Source organism: Abrus precatorius, unplaced genomic scaffold, assembly GCF_003935025.1.
Source record: "Abrus precatorius isolate BTA unplaced genomic scaffold, Abrus_2018 Scaffold10, whole genome shotgun sequence".
NCBI classification, from domain to species: Eukaryota; Viridiplantae; Streptophyta; class Magnoliopsida; order Fabales; family Fabaceae; genus Abrus; species Abrus precatorius.
Window position 1 is genome coordinate 23,419,780 of NW_020874292.1, and position 21,613 is coordinate 23,441,392.

Here is a 21,613-nt window from a genome sequence, read left to right on the forward strand (position 1 = left end):
TTTATTTATATTCATAATAAATAAAATATATTTCTTCATTTGAGGTTTATTCTTATTGTGGTTAATAAGGAGGGCAGATACGTCATTACACAGTTGCTGAGACCTCCAAAAATTTTCCTGCAAAGCAACCAAATGGTAAACCCTTTTGTTCCTTCTGTCCCTCTCGTCTTTTTCCTAATAATGCAATCCATTTGCCTAAACTGGGAAAGGATTTGGTACCACTATGTCTCAATGATATCTACTTTTATTCTTTTATTTTTTCAAGGAAATGTACTTTCCTTTTAATGTTATATGATCATACCATGATATGGCGTTTTGGAATAGCACAAACCCACAAAGACTTCTTTAGTCTATTTAAAAATTTTATTTGATAAATTAATTAAAAGTCAGAAGATTAGTTAAATTTGAAAAGTTAGCTTTTAGTTATTTTTTAGATAAATTAAAATTTAAAATTATTATAATCTTAGTCCATATATTTTGACTTAAAATTTTCGAATTTAATTACTAAATTTTGATAAAAAAATATATCAATAAAAATGATATGTCTTGATTTAATTAATTAATTTTAATTTGTTTTAAATATCTCTTTAATTTATTCTTATATAATAAAATAAAATGTTTATTATTAATAAAATTATATAATATTTTATTTTATTTATTAATTTCATTTAAATTTAAAAATGCTCGTGCAATATTTATATGAAAAGCTTGGTACTGAATACAAACCCTTAGTTTAAATGTATTTAAGATCAAAAAGCATGTGTAATGTTGTTATTGTATCAACCTCATCATATGATATATATACTACAATGATAAACTGATAAAAGCACTCAATCATAGGATTATAGTTAACAATTTCTAGGCATCAAGCAAGGTTATCTCAAGTTTATTCTCTTGGATATTCTAGAAAACATTTGACTTTTCCATGACCAAAACAATGATAATCTTGGTGCGTGCTCAACATTGAATGAGATGGTTTTGCATAGAAGCGTGCGTACGTAGCATAAGCATGATCTAATTAAAGAACAAAGGCGACGACAATTCTTTGGGAATGTTCGTAGAAAAGAAGTCTTTCTACCTTTTTCATTTCCTATTTTACACGTTATATCGACAATATCTTTAGTATGTATGTAGAACTGATAACAAAAGTCATTCTTCTAATAACAAAAGAGAGAGGAGATAATGGTTCTATAGTATATATGAATTGAACCGAAGGATTAGAAGCATTTCCTTTTCTAATTACAAATGTTGAAAGAATGTGACTAGGCCAAACCGCACTAAGACACTATCTAAATGGAAAGGTAAAACAGACCATTGATTGAAAATGACCAATTCCTAAGAACTTTTCTCACTTCCTATGTGACCATTTGCAGTTTAATACCTTTTCTTTTCTCTTTTTGTTGGGTGGATTTCAGATAGACACTTCTTTTTGTACTTTGTTTTGATGATTGCTTGGGACCACTGATGAAAATGTCTTGGACTGCTGATGTTCCTAGTAACTTAATTACTTGGTTATGCATGCGCACTATTACTGGTTCAAATCCTTACCCATATAGCTTTAAGTTGTCACATGCCAAGGCAAGAAGCATATACGCTTAATTCTTTTATCAATGCTATCATGAAGTATGATCCCCACGATAAGGGGAGAATGTTATATATAATTGCTCTTCAGGAAACAACAACTATGCTCGTGTCATCAAAGTTTTTTTTTCTCTCTCTGAATTTTAGTTTGTTTACACGATATTGCTCGTAGTAAGCTCACAGATTATATCATTCTACATGTAATTGTAGCGGGGCATTTGCCAGGATTCAATGGTAAAATAAGGGACTTGAGTCTAACAGTTTAGAATTTTAACTATAGTTTATAAGGTCTTTTGCTTTCCAACTATAACAACTATCAATTGATATACGAGTTTTTCATCTTGTCTTTCAGGTATAAACAGGAGGTATCGGTGGTATGAAACACTAACACTGCAGTGTTTTCTCAAAACTAGTAAAGGTACTAGTGCATAGTCACTTTCAAAGTATGAGCTTTTAATATAATTTTTATAAAGTCTCGTACTTTTTAGTTCTTTTGATAAACATGATAGCATAAAAAATAATAAAACATGTGAATTAAATAAGAATATGCATGATAAGGACAGTAAAACAAATAAGATAATATCATCTTGTTTAATGTTTGAAATAAATAAAAAAATAAGATATAAAATATATTTAAATAATAAAATTATTCTTTGAGTAAATTAATTTATTTTTAAAAAATATTCTTTATTTAACTTTTTGAATTTTCAATGATATATATATATATATATATATATATATATTGAAAATTTTAAATATTTTTATGTACATATAATATTAAAATTTTGATATTAAATTATAATAATTTTTTAAAAAAATTTGCAATTAAAATTTATCTTTTGGAAATAAAATATAATTAAAACAAAAATAAATTATAAAAATTTAAATTATTTTTATAAAATGAGTAAAATATTTTGAAACCATACTTTTATTAAAAATGTTCATGAAATATTTTTTAAATATATAATATTTAAAATTATATATTTTTAAATAATTATTTTTTATGAAATATTAGAAGTTATATAAAGTATTAGTAAAAATGTAACAGAAGAAAAACTATTTTATCCTAATATTTTCTAACTCGTCACTCCCTGAAGATAAAGATATAAATTAATAGAATATGATAAATGATATAATAAATTGTGAATTTGTGATATCTTGTTGTTCAAATATCAAAAATAAAATAAGTCAGAATAAATTATTATATCATATCATTTTATAACCTAACCACAGAATAAATCTTTCGGCCAACTTGTGTAGTTTTCTCAAAATTCTTATCTACACCAAATATCTTAAACAGCAAAACTTTTATCTTGACAAAAGTTTTACAAATGCATGTATTTTCATAGTGTATTCCTTGCATCACTAGCTAGGCCAATCTGCACCACCAGTTGATAATGCTTTCTAATTAAAAGAGAATATTTCCTAACGCGTCTACAGAGAAAAACACGAGACATATATCCCTCAAAGGGCACCAACTCGAATGTTCAGAGACTTACATCACCTTTTCGAACATTTTTTATTGTGGCATGCAATATAGTTTGCAGAAATTTTCAAGGAATCTGGTGAAAGGTCCACACTGGTAGACTTTACAACACAGATTGAGCCACCTATGCACCATTATAATTCAATATTCCTGAAATGGGTGTGTACGTGTCGGTTTTGTCTTGTGTGTTTGTGTGGGCTTGTCATGGCTATCGTGAGATATTAACCGATGAAGGTGCGTGGTATGGAACTATTCTATTTGCCAATATTGTACCACTAAATTGCATATCACTAGTGGGATTTTTCACATTAGTGCTTTCGTATAGGTTTTTAAATTCAAAATCATAACATCAATGCTTGTGGGAGTAAACATCACCTAAAAAAGTGTTTATCAAAATAATGCATTCAGGCTCATCCTGAATCTGTTCAGCACCACTGCACCCCTTAAATTATTGGTTTCTCTAAACATCAAAATTACCAAAGTAAATCCCATTTTGATGTCATCCTTGCATGCTAACTTTTTGCTCTTGCTGCTATAAAACACAATTAGAGTGAAATCAGATTTATAATATAAGATTCTGGAACTTTTCCAACCCCTAAAGGTCTGTCCCTGGCCCACAAAACATGTTCAAATCTTGAACGGTAATAAATAGTTGAGAACCAAAGCCACTGTCAAGATCAACAACTGCTGCAAAAAGTGCCAAGTTTGGCTTTTTATTGTCTATAGTTAAAAGGGGAAATTCTATTTACGAATATACTTTGAGCACTCAAGAAGATCTATAATCAAACATTATATTGAGAGCAAAGAGAGATGGAGAGATGCTTTTCTCAACTGTACGTGACCTGTTTTGTTTTTTTTTAATTAAAAGTTTAAGTGAGTTAGGTTTTAAATTAAGTTCAGAATTAAGACATGATTCAAAACTTACAAAAATATTTATGACTCCTTTAAACAAGATCCGTCGCGTTCTTGTGGAACATGAACTCAATCTTTACTGGTCGAATTCGTTGAGTGGTATGTCTTTTTTAGTTTAACCAAGTTTTAAGTTCAAGACTCGAGTTAAATTAAAAATTTCAATTTTTTTCCTAAAAATTGTAGAAGATTGTTTTTACCATATTTTTAATTAACTTTTATTAAGAACTACAGAATTATCAACAAAATTTATCAAATTAACATAATACTCAAAAAAATTATTTTTTAATAAATTTTAATAATATATATATATAGAGAAAGAAATATATTTTTATACTAGCGTAAGTTTAAAAATCCTTACACTCAATCTGAGACTTTTATTTAATTTACATTTAACGATTAATGAGTAATTAATTATAACATGTTAGATATAAGTTAAATAAAAAATTTAAATTAAGTAAAAAAGTTTTTAAATTTATACTAATATATGAGAATATTTTATCCTTTTATATATATTTTTTGAAACTTTTCAGAATCGACTTACTCATAAAAGTTATGAAGCAACGTGATTTGTTGACAACACCTTTTGGATTTGTTATTACGGAGAGGCAAAAGGCAATTAGAATTTGGGGGTAACCTTTGCATTTGAAAAAGGGGAAATGGAAACTTTTTGTTAAAGAGTGAAGACTTGATCTCTTGCTATATATTTACTTGGCACCCCCCCTCAAATTAAACCTACGAGTTAGTGCATCCACTCTGACTTGCAATTCAGAAAGGGAAAGATATTGAAAGATGGTAGCAGGGAGGAATCCACATCCTTTGTTTATTGCAGAATAAAGGTAGCCTTATAATTGGTTCTCCCACTATTAATAAGATAATCATTTCATATGAATTATACAACCACTAGCAAGATAGTGCTTATATAAACGCATACAATAGGTTTCACAGCAACGTGGACCTTTAGACAACCATTTTTTAGGGAATAGGTTTAAAATCAAAACTTAATTTAACTGGTGTGATTTTAACTTTATTATATAAGTTATCCCGTGGTCGAAGGTCATTTTAATCAGAGTTGGCTTAGGTTTGAAGCAAACTTTAAAATAAACGTTTTTAAAATTAATAAAAATATTTTTAAAAATATTTTGATATGTAAAATTATTTATCAAATTATTGTATTCAATTTTATTTCATATTTTTAATCCTAAATAACAATGTGCTAGCTTTTTAATTACTCAAGTAAAAGAAAGACAAAAAAATATAACCATATAATGATGGAATATTATTTACAAAAAGAAGAAGAGAGAATGACGTTAATCAAATATGTATGAAAAGAGAAAAGATCATGACAGAACGATGGACCTATTATTATTAAAATCTATCTATGATTTATCCATTCTTATCAACTTAAAAATTATTATAAGTGACACATTTTTTAACTAATTTATCTATAATTAAGCTGTAAGTATAATTAATTTGCTAATGGTCTTGAGACTGTAAATTTTGGTCAGAAATTTCGAACTTGTAGGATATTCAATAAATTGGTCTACTTTTAGTTTGAATGTGTATTCCACTTCATCATTCAATATCCCAGTGTTTGCCTTTTATGTTCTTCATGATGTTAAACATTCATAAAAGAATGAATGGGTTATGGTTGTAGGAGATTTTATTTATTTATTAAGAACAGCATCGGGCATATGTAATTTTGGATCACTTTTCTTGTGTGGCTATATATACTTTCTATAAGGATGAGGACCATGCATTGTGCTCATCTTTTTGCAATATGTTTTAATTCTTTGACTGATAAAAAATAATTTTATTAACTTTGACCTTTCTAATAAAGTTAAAACATTTAAAACTAATAATATTTTATTTAAAAAATAAGTAAAATTAGTGTTTTTCGTTTCTAATCAAAATGTCATTTTCTCCTTTAACCTTTTACTGCAACATGTTTTTCATTATTTTTTTACTTGAATCTTGAACTCTATTTTCTTCTTCTTAGTTTGATATTCAATTTTCATTTTTCTCATTCACATCTTCCTTTTTATTTTCTTCCTCTTCTTTTTTCCTTTCCTCAACAATAACTGTCAACACTACTAGTCATGCAATTAATACTATGCATTCTCCGTTACCTTAAAAGTTAAATTACTTTTAAAAATTCTATCATGAATCAACGTCATCATCAGTCACGCCTCTTGTAAAATGATGACATTCTTTCTTCAAGGTTATGACATGCCTTAGAATGATGACCACCACTTCTAACCTACTATGCCAAATTTTAAAGAGAAAGAAAAAAAATAAGAAAAAGAAAAAGAAAGATTAAAAGAGAAGATGAATCAGAGAAAGAGAAAGAAATAGAAAAGAAAGTTAAAACTAAAGATAGGAAGATGATGAGACATAAAAGGAAGATAATTAATAGATATAAAAACATGAAAAAAAGAAGAAGAAAATAATTTTTAAAAAAAAAAATTGACTTATTTAGAATATTTTTAAAAGATAAAAGAATGAAACAAAGTTAAAAAATAAAATTAAAATTAACCTCTAAGTTAGAAGGAAAACAACACTAACCTTGCTTAAAAATATTAATGATATTATTATATTTTTAATATAATAAATATCTTTTAATAAAAATAATTATTTTTACATACTTAACTCGAAAAATTGCATTCATAAGTGGTGTCTAGTAAACAGTATAAACGAAATAATAGGCACGTGAAAGTGTATCAGCTAGTTCATATCGCAATCTCAATCTGTAACAGTAAATCAGATAACTTCAAACTTAGATGAAGAGAAGTGGGAGTAGCTGTTGCAGCGAAAACTTCGTTATCATAATCATAATTTAAGCCAAGTGGGAGCCGCGGAAGTGCTTTACAGTATATCAAAGTGGCTGTATATAGTTAGAGAAGATTGATACTCGTCCACATAAAGCCACTTTGTTCCTTCAAAGGAGATATTCTTCCATTCTTGAATCTCCTTGACTTCGACCCTTGCATTGCAACCATCCACGCACACTCTCGCACAGCAAAATTTTGTTAAACAATAAAAATATTTCTGTAAAATTCTTACTACATCAACTTTTAGACCAATCATTTGCGATATTAAATATTAGCTAAGTTTGGATATTCAATGTGTCCAGTCATTAACAACAATGTTCAGCGACAACATATTAAATATCCACATTTATAGCATTCTTGCCGATTCATAAAGCAATATATTAAACTCATGATCGTGTCAGTGAGTTGTGAGAGAGGGGTATGTGCATGCAGATAGTCATGAATATGATTCCATGTTTAACATGTCTTTCAAAAAACCTTATGACAATATGGGGGTTTGTAGGGTCTAACTAAAAAGTGGTGGGCAAGACAAGGACTAATGGTGTTATATATGGCTCCAAGGAAATTAAAGGCTTATCCTAATCAAGCTCAAGGTCAACCATTGTGATATATGTTTGCTCCCTCCCTTTTGCAATTGCACTACTCTGTCCAATATAATAATCAAGTTCAAGAGAAAATGCCAATCTAGCAATGGATAGGCCGAATCCTACACCGATCTCTATCCATTTAATGTTTGCATTTGGAATAGTCTTAAGTAAGTTTGCACATGACTTTATTGATCTTCAATTTGCATAAAGGGGGCCATCAATTGGAAATAAATGTTCCCTTCCTTTCCCACAAATTCATTAACTGCTTCTGAATGCATTTTAGTTTGATTTCAGAGGTTGTTTTCTTCTCTGACCGAAAGAAGGCACGTCTGAACTATATCCACCACCATAAAATTGGAATTTTGCATAAACCATACGAAGATCAGAACTTGTACATCAAATCACGCGTGCTTTCAAAAAATCTGTATCTTGATTTGATTTGCAATTGCAAAAAATTAATCTCTTGTTTCAACGTATACACAATTACACAAATCATTTATTCATGATGACAGAATTGGAATCAAGCTACTTTTTCACGATCACTTCATGTAGTAAATTCAGTTCAATGTGGTAGACAATTAATTAACTATTTTTATGGGAAGTCACAAAAAGGTCACACTACTGGACAAATAATTATAAGTGGTGTTATACTTACAACAAATTCTCACAATAGTTTCAAAATTTATATTTTTTTATTTCTTTTTATCGCATCAGTTATCTTATTTAATTTATACTTCCTTTTCTTTTTCTTCTTAATTTTTTCTTAAGTCATAAAACAATCATGTAAAATCGGCATTACTCAATAATTGCATATAAAGCTAATAAAATCATTTAAAAAATTTCAGGATAAAACCATAAATTTCCATGAGTGTGCCAATAAACAAAACAACAAGTTCTTTTGTTGTGTTCTCTAGTTTAGCTCCTAGATAGGGATAGAAACAGGTCCGGCCGCCTGACAGAAATCTGCAGCTTGGCCTATTTTAGACTTAGCTTGACCGGAGCTGTTTACAAAATCTGTTAATGATAGACCAGTTTTTGTATTTATATATATATATATATATATATATATATATATATATATATTTAAAAATAGAGTTGTCAAAATATATCTAAATAATAAAATTATTTAATAATATATTTTTTATATTCTTAATTCTATTATTATTAAATTAATATATTATGTTATAATTTTTTTATTTATAATTATAATAAATAGAAATTATATTCTATTAAAAATTAAAAATATTTATATACGATTATACTTTTTAAATAATAAATTTATTTAATAATAAATTATCATATTTGTTACATTTAAACAAGTTAAAAAATAGTTAAGTCTTTAAACAGAAACAAGACACAATCAAAATTAAACGAAATAAAATTTAACAATGAAATGATAATATTATATTAATATATTTTTTATATTCTTAATTTTATTATTATTAATTATTAATTTTTTAATTATTATATTAATATATTATGTTTAATTATTTTTTATAATAAATAAAATTATCTAAATATGAATTATATTTTATTCAAACTAAAAATTTATAAAAAAATGATAAAAAATTAATATACAAAATATATATATATATATATAATCATATATTTATAATATAAATAATATAATTTTAAATAAATTATATATAATAATATAAACTTTTTGTAACTTATTACGTGTTTTATTTTTACTGGTACAAATTTTTTGAGTAAGATAACTATAAAAAAAATTTAAACACTAGGTCCATAGCATATAACCACACACCTAAATATAAATATATCAAATTTTAAATAATTATTTTTAATGATTTTGACATAGATGTAGATAAATTTTTTTTTAAAAAAATATAGTTAACATATATTTGAAATTTAATAATTAATAAATATTTACATAAACAAAAAAATTGTAAATAAAAATTTATATTATTAATTAATTTATCAATTTATATAATATATAAATATATATTTTAATGTATTCTATGAGTAATATTTTTTATATTATATTAATGTTATAGTGTAAGTTAATTTTATATATATTTATTAATTTAAAATAAAAAAATTAATAAAATTAAATATTTTTTAATTTAATATTTATTATTATTGTCATATTATATATATATAGTGTATTGAGTTTAAATTTTTATATTATGTTTTATCACATATTTTTTTATTAAGATAAAAGTTTAGAAGTATAAGTTATTTTAATTTAAATATAAATTTTATTAATTTTTACTATGTTTATATGTTATTTTTTTGCATCCATAAATTTTATAATATAAATAATTTTTTTATCTATAATTTTTATAATGATGATATTTTTTTTAAATAGAATAATTTTCTTTTAGTTGATTCAACAAATTTTGTGAGTGTTATATTTTGTTATCAATTTTATGTGTTTAATGTAATTTTATTTATTAAATATAAGATCTTTTTAAAAAAATATAATTATCATAAAAAATAATTAAAATTTTTAAGATTTTAATAATTTTATAAAATTAAATGAAGAAAAAAAATATAAAAATTTTATAATATAAAGATATTTATAGTTAATACTTAAATAATATTTTAAAAATTTATAAAATTATATAAAATTATTATTTAATAATTATTAACAATACAGATAAAAATTTAAAAATATGTAAACTAATTTGATAATAAAATAATTATATTTTTATTAATATTAAGATATTTTTTTATAGTAAACTTGATTTTAAGTTAAGTTAAACCATTTAAATAAGTCAAGTCAAATTAAAAATAAATTTTTTAATAAATAATAAATTAAATTCAGACTTAATAATTATAATATAGGTCAATAAAGTAAGACTTAACCTGATTTATTTTTATCTCTAATCAAAGTTGAGGTCTAATCGTGATGCCCTAAAAAATTTTATATATAGAAATGGTTAATTCGTACACTTTTAACAAAACGTTGACTAGAAATCAACATTGCCGACATAAATTAATACCATGGAAAGTAATGGGTGTAGGTGGGAGCCTTATGCATAGGCGATGTTGGGTCCAAAAACAGGAGGGGGCATGGAGATGGAGGTGAACTTTTTTCGTTCCCTTTTTGGCACCCAAGACACATCAATAGTTAACAATAAATCTATAATCAGGGGAAGCTGGGGGAATATGTTCTCTCGAAGCCCATAGCTGTTCTTAAGGCTCCAATTAGCAAGTCATGAGTCTACACACTTTTATGGACTCCCAAAGAATTTGATATGCTTACCTAATTTTTCCAACTTCTATTTTTTCATTTAATCATTGAGATCAACTTCTATTTATATATTAAATGTAAGTTTTCATTATTAAATGAAAGTGTTTTTATAAGTTATTTTAAACAATAGCTTTTATGCCCTATTCTCTTATTTATTATGTCACATAATTTTTCTTATATTGACTATTTAATTTAATTTTTTATTCATTTAAAAAATTATTGAATGTTATTTTATTTAATAAAACTCTTATTATTAATAATATTAAATATATTTAAAAAATTCATAATACGCGTGAAATAAACATGAAGCTTACTAATTATTCCATGTTATCCTTTTTATATAAAAATAAATATCTAAATTATCATAACCAATAAAAGTATATATATATATATATAAAATAAATTATTAATGTGTTTAAAACGATCTATATTGATAAATAGTTAAATTATTATTGTTTCTTCAATTCTACTTTGATCACCCAAAAGGAAACGGAGTTATCACTAACAGCTTAGGTGGCAAGAAAAAACAAATAGAATGGAATCATCTATTCATCTTGTGTATCACGAGATAAATACATTAAATTACTTTGGCGTTGTTCATCACCCATTACACTTTCATTTTTAACAAAATTGTATATACGTAAATGTCATTCACACATCCATCACCATGCCCTCATACATTACATGTTTAAATTATACTTTCTCTATAACAATATTGCATCGTTTTAATTTATATTAAAAATACAATATACATTGATTTAATAATAACACTATTTTTAACTTAAAAATTGTAATATTGACGAATAACACTTTATAAACGTTAAACCGTTAAACAAGATTACATGTTGGTGTTGATAAGCATATTAAATTTTTAATAAATCAAACATGCGTAATTTTAAAAATATGTATTAAACATTAAAATCATATTGTTCAATAATTACTACTTAGTTTTTTATTTACCTAAACTTTTATAGACTTAATATATTTAAGAAAAACTTTAATTTAGCAGTTAGAATAACATAATTTAATATTTATAAAAAATATTAAACTTAGAATAACTTTAAACGTGTCAAATTAAGGCGAACCCCTAGCGAGTACGACACTACGACGCAAGTGGAAAAGCTTATAACAACCACAAGAAGTTCGTACGCCCAAACCGCGTCTACCCTACTTGACCTAATGAGGATAATAGGGAGTATTTTATGTTTTTATATATATGAAATAATTGTAATTATTATTTTTTTATATATTTAAAAAATATAAATATTTTTTAATATTTTAGTATAATGTAGAAAGAGTATTTAATATTTTTTAAATTTAAAAATATCATAAAAATACTAAATCAAAATTATGAAAAAGATCTTTTATTTTTTAAATCAATTTTATATTTATAAAAATAAAATATAATATAATTTATATTATATTATATTTTAAAAACAAAAAGCTATTTTTAAAAAGGAAAACAAACGAAATGTCGAAATCTGATAAATCATCGTAATCTACGAACCACAAATTAGGACACACGCAGAAGTACGTTAGTTTATCAGCCTTTAGTTTTCGTTGTCCATAATTAAATGGGTTAGAATAAAACAAATTAAATAACAATAGAAAAAAAAACTGGTTGTTAAATAGAAGATTTATCGTTAAATTTTGCAACTAAAAGGAGGTGACATATAAATTTTACATATCTTGACTAGGTATAAATTGAATGGATTCACTAACCCCTTAATAAACTCATTGTTCTTTGTTACTCTAAGCCTAAGCATTCTAACTACAGAAGAATAATGACGATTATAAAACTTCTATCTCCTTTAACCAACTTATAAGCCTATCTCACTCAAGAACAAATTTGTTTTTTTCAACACTTACATATGAGATTTATGAAATAACTATATCCAAATAAAAAATATATTTTTTAAATTAAATATTTAGTTTTGACAAATTTAATGTTTAATATAATTATCTCAATTTCAAATCTTAGTAAGGTCTTGTATATAATTTTGTTTATTTCTTCTATAGTTTTTATTTTTTATTTTTAAATTTTATCCCTTTCCTAAACTAAGATAGGTAATAAGTTGAGTTATTTTATATCATCTCTTATTCTAATGTATTTGTTCTCTCTTTTTTCTTTTTTTTTATTATAACTTTCCCTAGACTAACTTAGGTAATCTTTTGTTAAAATTATTATTCAGTAATGAATGGAGTTATTTTATGTTATCTCCACTTCTAACGTATGCAGCTTTGGCTTTTAAATATAAGGTGATGTTTGAATCTAAACGAATGGAAAAACTTTGTTAATTATAATAGTTGTATTCGAGTCAAATAAAAATATCTCTAATGAAAAATATTTGTGTTTTTTTTTTTTAAGTCATGTTTTCTCAAGAGTGCTTGTTTGATTGCAAGGTCTATTCCTAAATGACCTAACATAGTTTTAGTGAAAAAAAAAAGTTATCAATCACAATCATAGTTACTAATTAATCAGTAACAAGTTGCTGTCGGTTGTTATATCTTGTTAGGATAGATGGCCCCAGATATTTGAGAGGTATATTCTATTTAAAGGAACCTACATATAATTTAACCAATAATTAAAAAAAAATTGATTATAGTAATTATGACATTCATATGCGCTAAGTGTTCTGATGTGTCATGCATTGCATGGGCACACAGCCGTGGGGAAATGCAAGGAGCTACGTTAAAGAAAATTATTTGGAAAAAAAAAAATAAAAGAAATAATTTTGAGCCTTGTATTTCTATCTTTGTGTCGTGATACTTTTTTTTTTTCCCTCTTAAGCTAGTAATTATTCATTATTATTTGAGTTAATAGGTAGCATAAGCCTATAACAAAAATAAAATATATAGATAAATTAAAATAATTTTATGTTATTAAATGAACAGTAAAAAATGAATGGATATAGTAATTTAATTCTAAACTTGCCTTTATCTTGATAACTATAGAATACTAGCATAATTCCAACATTCCAAACTTTCACCAAGAGCTTATTTGCTTTGTTTTTTCCCGTGTTTTTCTTTAATTTGTTACTTTTGAAGAGTTTTTGTTTATTTTTATATTATTAATTCTTTTAAAATGTTATTATTTCTTCAACTATACACATACAAAAATAAAGAGAAAAAATATCTCAATAACTGGGTGAGATAGTTAAGGGCATATTAAAAAAATCTAAATAATTTGAATACAAATAGTAAATTAATTATTTTTCTTAATTCATGTACTATATATAACCTTAAAGCCACAGACCAAAAAACATTTTTCTTATTATATAGAAGGTCACCTAAAAAACCAAAAAAGGATTAGGTAGGAATCAGAGAAATATATAGCTGACATGTATTGAGGTGGAACTTGCAATTGCCCTTCATGTGATTCACAATGTTCAAATGGTTCCATAATAGGACAATTTTGAATATGAATCACATATAGCCTCATGGGATTGATAATTTGGCAGTTTATATATTTCTCTTGCTATAAATATGGTTCTTAATATTACCACATGTAAAGTCACTCACACATACACATATTTCTGCTATATATCCTTAATTACTGTTTGTGTAGAGTGCAATCGTAAAGGACTACACAGGAAAACACTTATCTCAGAATGGCCATGGTAAAAGAAATCATGGGACAACGTTTGGTGGACGCATTTTATTTTGACGCTTCACGATTTTCTTCACAATCTAAACGTTGTGGCATTCAGAGGCACAAGACAGTTTCTTTGCTCCCCAATTTTTCTGAGCTGAAGATGGTAATACTGCAACAATCTAGCCCACTATCACCCTTTATAAACGACGAGTCGTCGAAGAAAGACTTTACTCTGAGTCCGATGAGTTTGACCATAACGGGAACTGTAACTATCAAGTATAGTAAGAGTAACGAGGAAATGATAGCCGTTATGTTTCAACAGTTTGATACTTTCAACAATGCCCTTCGTGAAAGAGGGTTGATCATGCAGCTAGTTAGCACTGAAATTGACCCCAGTAAGCACTAATAAATCTTCTTCACATGAATATTAATATTAATATTTTATATAATGAACAAGGTAACAAATTATTATAGTCGTACGTAGCACAAATTGAAAACCATGCTTGTTATTATCTGATGGAATCGCAATGCAATTAATGTTGTATTGTGCATATTAACTTCATTAGTCTATGTTAGGTTTTGAATTATATATTAGTATTGACTTCTTTGAGTGTCTTATAAAATTGAAGGAACGATGGAGCCTAAGCTAAGCCATCCAGTTGCGTTGGACTGGTTGAAAGACCTCAGGATTGGGGCTGAGAGGTCGACATACAAAGTAGAATTTGAGATAGATTCAAGTTTTGGGTTCCCAGGAGCTGTTACCGTGATAAACAAACACGACAAAGAGATATTTTTGGAAGGCTTTTCCATTGAAGGTGTTGTGGAAATTTCATGCAATTCTTGGGTTCAACCTGAGAAGGTTCATCCAGAGAAGAGAATTTTCTTCAGCAACGAGGTAATAATATAGGTCCAATAATTAGTTAGGTGAATTTATGTAAAAGTACTTATAAAAGAATAAATAAATAAAATAACTTTTATAAATTAAAATCAACTTTTACATTTAATGTTTTAGCTATGTTTATTGTATTTTTTTTTAAATATAAGTTAATCTTAACTTGAAAAGAATTTTATTTATCTGTATATTTTTATTTCATTTTCTTATAAATACCTCTCTAAAAATTTACCAAGTCATAATAGTACACATATATCTATATAAAGAAGAAGGGCACTATATATGTTGGGTATTTACCACCTGAGTTATCTTACACTGTTCATGATCCAATTTAGCAGGCATGTTTACCTTGTCATACACCAGCGGGTCTGAAAGAACTAAGGAAAAAAGAACTAATGGAGCTTAGAGGTAATGGAAAAGGAGTAAGAAGGGGAAGTGATAGAATATATGATTATGATGTGTACAATGATTTGGGAAATCCAGATAAAGGAAGGGAACACGTGAGGCCTATATTAGGGACCAAACAGTATCCAAGTCCTAGACGTTGCCGAACTGGTCGTGCTCCTGCATCAACTGGTTAGTTGTTTTGCTCTACTAATAATTTGGTCTACGTAGTACACTTTTTATATTTTTCATGTTCATTTTTTTCTTAAATTCATTTTTATTTTCGCTTATATGATTTGTCACATCTTTTACTTTTTTATTTCTTCTTCTTTTCTCTAATCCCTTGACTTAGCTATCCCCCAGAAACGTACGCGTGAACATGTTATTTTCCCACAGAACATTACCCCCACACAGATGAATTATTTCGACTCCCTTGTCTGATTCTCCTCCACTGGTCCATATGTTTTGTCACATTAATTAACAACAATGACATTTCAATACAAAACAAAAACAAAAACAAAATCTTTCTTTTCTCATCACATGAAATTTATTCTGCTGCATTAAAAAATGTTTGCATAAATGATATTTAAATTTAGCTAATTTTAATAAAATATCCTTGCTTTTTCAATAATAAATTAAAATTTTATTTACAGATCACAATTATAATTACTTCAAACCGTATGCAAAATTGTCTACGTAATTAACATTTATGATAATAGACTTTCATATAATGCAAGAAGCTGGTGCTACTAGCTAACAGTTAATTTATTAAAAATATATAGTTTCATTAACTAACCTCAATAAGTCCATGATATAGATCATATTAAAATTCTTCTCCCAAAAACTAATTTCACTAAGCATTAGTCAAATAAACAACATAACAGCAAATCAAACTAGCATTTAGATCCTTTTAAATTATTTTCTTTCATTAGCTATTTTACTTCTTTTTCACATGAATATTGACAATTATTACTAACATTTATTATTAAAAAAATAGTTATAGTCTGTTTGGATAACTACTTAATTATTTAAGCATATATTTAATAATTTTATTTTTTAAAAGAATAAATTATGTCATAAATTTAATAATAAAATTTATTGAAATAAACTGAAAATAAATTTAACGAGTTATATTAAAAAAATTATTAAAATAAGATGAAAAAGTTACCATAATCATATATTATTTTTCATTAATTATTTGTACCTTTTTCCTGACATGTTTTATATATGTCATAAGCTAAATGTAATTTCTAACTATTTTTTCTTGGGCAAATGAACTAAAATTTTAAAATTTATATTTAAAAAAATATATTGATAATAATATACCTACTTTTTAATGGTATACAATATGAAAAACCTATTATGTTTTAACTATATATCTAAGGAAAAAAATATTAGTAAGTGTCATAAGAATATTAGTTAAAAATTCAAAATAAATTTTTTATTAAAAAGTATTTCTATCTAGTTTTTTCTGTATTTTTACCATAAATTTTAAAAAAAAAACTATTTATTAATTTCATAACATATCCTCTATTTAATCATGAACAGTTTCTCATTCTTTAAAGTCTAATCATTAACATTTTCACATTCTTTAAAATATGACAGACAAGAAATATGAGTCCCCTGTGAATGCATTCATGGGAACTTATGTTCCAAGAGATGAAATCTTCGAAGGTGCAAGAAAGGAAGCTTTCGACGTGGAAAGGTTAAAAGGGGTAACTCGGAATTTGATTCCCTACATAAGAACTTGTGTTACCAAGTGTGGAGCTTTTAAGCAGCTTTCGGATGTTGAAAATATCTACAAGAAAAAGCACGTTGATGAAATGAAACCCGAAAATGCAACCACAACAAAATCGTCTCAACCAATGGATGTGAGCAAGATCCATAATGCATTGGAAGAATATTTCAAATTTAGTATTCCACACATCATGGGTGGTACGTAAGCTAGCTAGAACTATCAATATAACTCTCTCTATTCTAAGTACATTTTATTGGAATAAAATTTGAAATTTAGTTGTAAATATCTAAATGTGACACTGTTTCCATTGTGATCGAGTCCTAATTCTCTCTAGGAGAATGGGAACATAATAAAAATCAAGGGAAAGAAGTTTTCGTTCATGACTCATGAAGAAAATCTTCTAATAAGTTAAATGCTGGTTGAAATTTCAGGAAGTAATTTTGCCATACGAGACGAGGAACTTGGGCGTCAGGCATTGGCTGGTATCAACCCTTTAAGCATAAAAAGACTTGAGGTAATTATAAAAATTAAGAAAAAGTGCAGAAAACTCAATGTTTATTTTGTATTATCACGTTTATTAAATAAACGACAATAAAAATTTGAATCAATTTTTTAAACGATTTTCTTAATGTGTGTTCTAAGATACATAATAAGATGATATATATACCCTTTAACATACGTTTAAAAAAGGATTAAAACTGACTTCATCAAGCTCAATAATCATATCCCGAAGTTGTTATGTTTGATTTAAATGTTATCAAATTCAATCATTCTTCAACAATAAATTCACCATTTAAAATCAAATCAAGATTCGGAAGTAATGTCATTCAATCTTACTCTATCTGAATTAATTAAGTTTAGCAAATGCATATACTGATTTGTCTTTTATATTTCTCTAAATTTCCGACAGACATTTCCACCAGTGAGTGATTTGGATCCCTCGATATATGGTGCACAAGAGTCTGCTCTCAAAGAAGAGCACATAATAAGCCATTTGGACGGAATGTCCGTACAACAGGTGCACAAGTTAATGCATTTTAATTTTTTTTAATATTAATAATTATTTGAACAATTTTGTGGTCAGTTGCTATACTTACACTCAACTTCATCAATTTTTTTTTAAGATTTCTTTCCTTTGTGTGTTGGGAGATTAGAGTTTCACATTGTTTTAAATCTGTGTAATTGATTAGGCAATAGCAGAAAAGAAGCTATTCATATTGGATTATCATGACGCTTATCTCCCATTTCTCAATGGCATCAATGCTTACGAAGACCGGAAAGCTTATGCAACCCGTACTATCTTGTACTTAACACCACTAGGTACTTTGAAGCCCATTGCCATCGAGCTAAGTCTTTCACATGGAGAACCATCCAAACAGGTTCTTACCCCTCCATTGGATGCCACGTCTTATTGGTTGTGGCAACTTGCCAAAGCAAACGTTTCTTCCAACGATGCCGGGGTTCACCAGCTTGTCCATCATTGGTATGCAATGTATACATTAAATGTTTGAAGGAAAATTTAGTGCTGGTTAATTAATTCTCTTTAGTATTTTAATCAAGTTTGGAGATGATATCAGGCATTAATTTTGGTTAGAGCTAGATGCTTCATGTGCTATTATCCAATTCATCATATATTTTTTGACCTCCATTTGATGTTTATTTAACAGGCTGAGGACCCATGCATGCATGGAGCCATTCATCATAGCAGCTCATCGCCAACTGAGTGTCATGCATCCTGTTTTCAAACTTTTGAAGCCTCATTTGAAGCACACATTGCAAATAAATGCTTTGGCTCGTGAGGCTCTCATCAACGAAGGAGGCATCATTGAATCTGATTTTTCTCCCGCCAAATACAGTACTGAGATTGTCTCAGCTGCCTATAGAGATTGGTGGCGTTTTGACATGGAAGCACTTCCTGCTGACCTTATTAGAAGGTTAATTCACACACATATACAAATAGTTTTCCTAGAGATTAATTGACAAAAGTTATGATATATATATATATATATATATATATATATATATATATATATATATATATGAAAGTTCCATCTCATAATCTTGTTATAATAATCATTATGTAGGGGATTGGCAGAACCTGACCCAACACAACCACATGGGCTAAAACTACTAATTGAAGATTATCCTTATGCAAATGACGGGCTTCTTATATGGTTTGCTTTGGAGAAATTGGTTAGGACTTATGTGAACTACTACTATCGTGATGAAATCATGATATGTTCAGACAATGAGCTCCAAACATGGTACAGGGAGGCCATAAATGTAGGTCATGCTAATCATGCAAATGCAAGTTGGTGGCCAACACTCTCCTCTTCAAGTGACCTTACTTCAGTACTCACTACACTAATATGGGTTGCTTCAGTTCAACATTCAGCAGTGAATTTTGGACAATACCCTTTAGGTGGGTATGTCCCAATGCGCTCTCCACATATGAGGAAGTTGTTACCCAAGGAAGAGGATCCTGAGTACAAAGAATTTTTTAAAGACCCAGAAGGGTACTTCTTGTCTTGCTTACCAAATTTGTTTCAAACTACTAAGTTTCTTGCAGTAATTAACATACTCTCTCAGCATTCACCGGATGAAGAATACCTAGGGCAGAGGAAGGACTTGTCCAATTGGGCTACTGACCCTGAAATCGCACAAGCATTTTACAGGTTTTCCATAGATCTAAAGAGAATAGAAAAGGAGATTGAGAAGAGAAACAAAAATTCAAAACTAAGAAATAGGTGTGGTGCTGGAATTCCACCATATGAGTTGCTTATAGCTAGCTCTGGTCCTGGAATTACTTGTAAAGGGGTACCCAATAGCATAAGTATATAGATAGACATTATGTATAGTTACCAAATTCTTTATTCACAATTTCATCAATGTGTTAAATTAACATTAGATACCCAATGAGTAAAATTTTTGGTGCTAGCAAAGTTAAAGACAAATTACATTCACTTAGTTGATCAAGGAATTATGTAATATTACACATTATAATATTGAGAAGCCTACACAACGTGATTTTGTTACTGTTTATTATTGTTTTAATGAGTTATAATGGGAAGTTATGTGTTGTTATGAGTTATGAATCATTAAAATGTACTTTTCTTTAATGCACTAGGTGATATCTTATATTTATATATTATAATAGAAATTTCTTAATTTGTTTGTAAATTTTCATTAACTAAATCGTTTTAATTTTCACTTCTTTTTTTAATTATTTTTTTTTTCATTTCTATCATAACAATAAATAAATTATTTTCATTCATGTAGAGTTATGGTGCTGGCGTTCCACCATATGAGTTGCTCATAGCCAACTCTCTAGTCTTAGAGTTACTTGCAAGAGTATAGCAAAATTTACTCCGAACAGTAGGTTGTCACAAGATCCCATCGGGTGAAAGTTTGGATGATAGCAAAGTCATCACCCCAAAACCTATGGGGGCACCCATTTATGAGAATGGTCATGGAATTACGGAGTTAGTAGACACAATGTGAAGTTGCAGAAATATGTGCTTGTGTAGTAGAGATATTGGAATAATCGAAGACTGAATTATTATTCAAGTAAAAAGTTTCCATTGAATGAGTATTTCCACCATCTGCATCACCGTCAAGATGTAGAAAAAAAAAAAGGTGAGCCCAGAGTGTTCGTTATTGGCTGAAAATAATGTAAGACAACTAAATTGGGAATAAGATCCACTTGGTAAGGAGTGTGACTCATCTTATTTACATATGTTTAAGAAGTTTTTGAAAGAAAAAACAAAGAGATGAAATATTTTTTAATTTAAAATATATCTATTTAAAATATAAATTTTATACTCCTTTCTTTTTCTTTCTCCTTCAAAACCTTATTTTCCAAATAACTCCTTATTGTCTCCCTATACTAAAATAGTGAATATAAATAATGTATTTGCTAGCATTTCTCATTCTATGATTAGCGTTGTTCAAAGCTAGTTTCAGCCCCAAAGCTAGTTTCAGCCCCGGTGTTTTGTGCTTGTTCATTTGAGGAATGCCAGAATTGGGCAAATATACAAATCTCAAGGGAATCATGCCCTTTTGTTAGTATACCAGGATTTGAATTATCTACAGTTTTAATCCGAGATGCAGTCTGCAGCGTATTTGTTTTTTTAAAGCAAATTTAAATTTACTTAAGCAAAATCCGTAATTTTTGTTTAAGTTTAAAAAATTCACTTAAAATTTTTTTTAAAACTCATTAGAAAAAGAGAAAAGGAGAGAAGTGACTGAGAAAAGTGGAAGAAGAAAGAGAGCGAAGCTACATTTTTGCTCATGCAAATTTGAATTTATTTAAACAAAAATGCATTACAGGTTCTAGCACTACCAAGTTCTACTATTGGCACCAAAACTGCAAAAATTTCATATATATTGAAGT

The 21,613-nt window shown here is 27.3% G+C and overlaps 1 protein-coding gene across 1 annotated transcript; it reads left to right on the forward strand.

The window, feature by feature from the left end:
* The first annotated feature begins 14,222 nt into the window (after positions 1 to 14,222).
* On the forward strand, positions 14,223 to 20,061 carry LOC113852072 (linoleate 13S-lipoxygenase 3-1, chloroplastic-like). Its single transcript, XM_027482329.1, has 9 exons — positions 14,223 to 14,601; positions 14,836 to 15,101; positions 15,437 to 15,674; positions 17,088 to 17,417; positions 17,652 to 17,734; positions 18,131 to 18,238; positions 18,411 to 18,703; positions 18,888 to 19,154; positions 19,305 to 20,061. Exons 1-9 carry the CDS (start codon positions 14,223 to 14,225, stop codon positions 20,059 to 20,061), a joined length of 2,721 nt encoding a protein of 906 aa, XP_027338130.1.
* The last annotated feature ends 1,552 nt before the right edge of the window (positions 20,062 to 21,613 follow it).

Bases quoted from the DNA above. Each gene is read 5' to 3' on its own strand.
- LOC113852072 (XM_027482329.1), top strand. From the start codon at position 14,223: ATGGCCATGGTAAAAGAAATCATGGGACAACGTTTGGTGGACGCATTT. The intron at 17,735-18,130 runs GTAATTATAAAA...AATTTCCGACAG, and splicing joins TAAGCATAAAAAGACTTGAG to ACATTTCCACCAGTGAGTGA. The intron at 19,155-19,304 runs GTTAATTCACAC...ATCATTATGTAG, and splicing joins CCTGCTGACCTTATTAGAAG to GGGATTGGCAGAACCTGACC.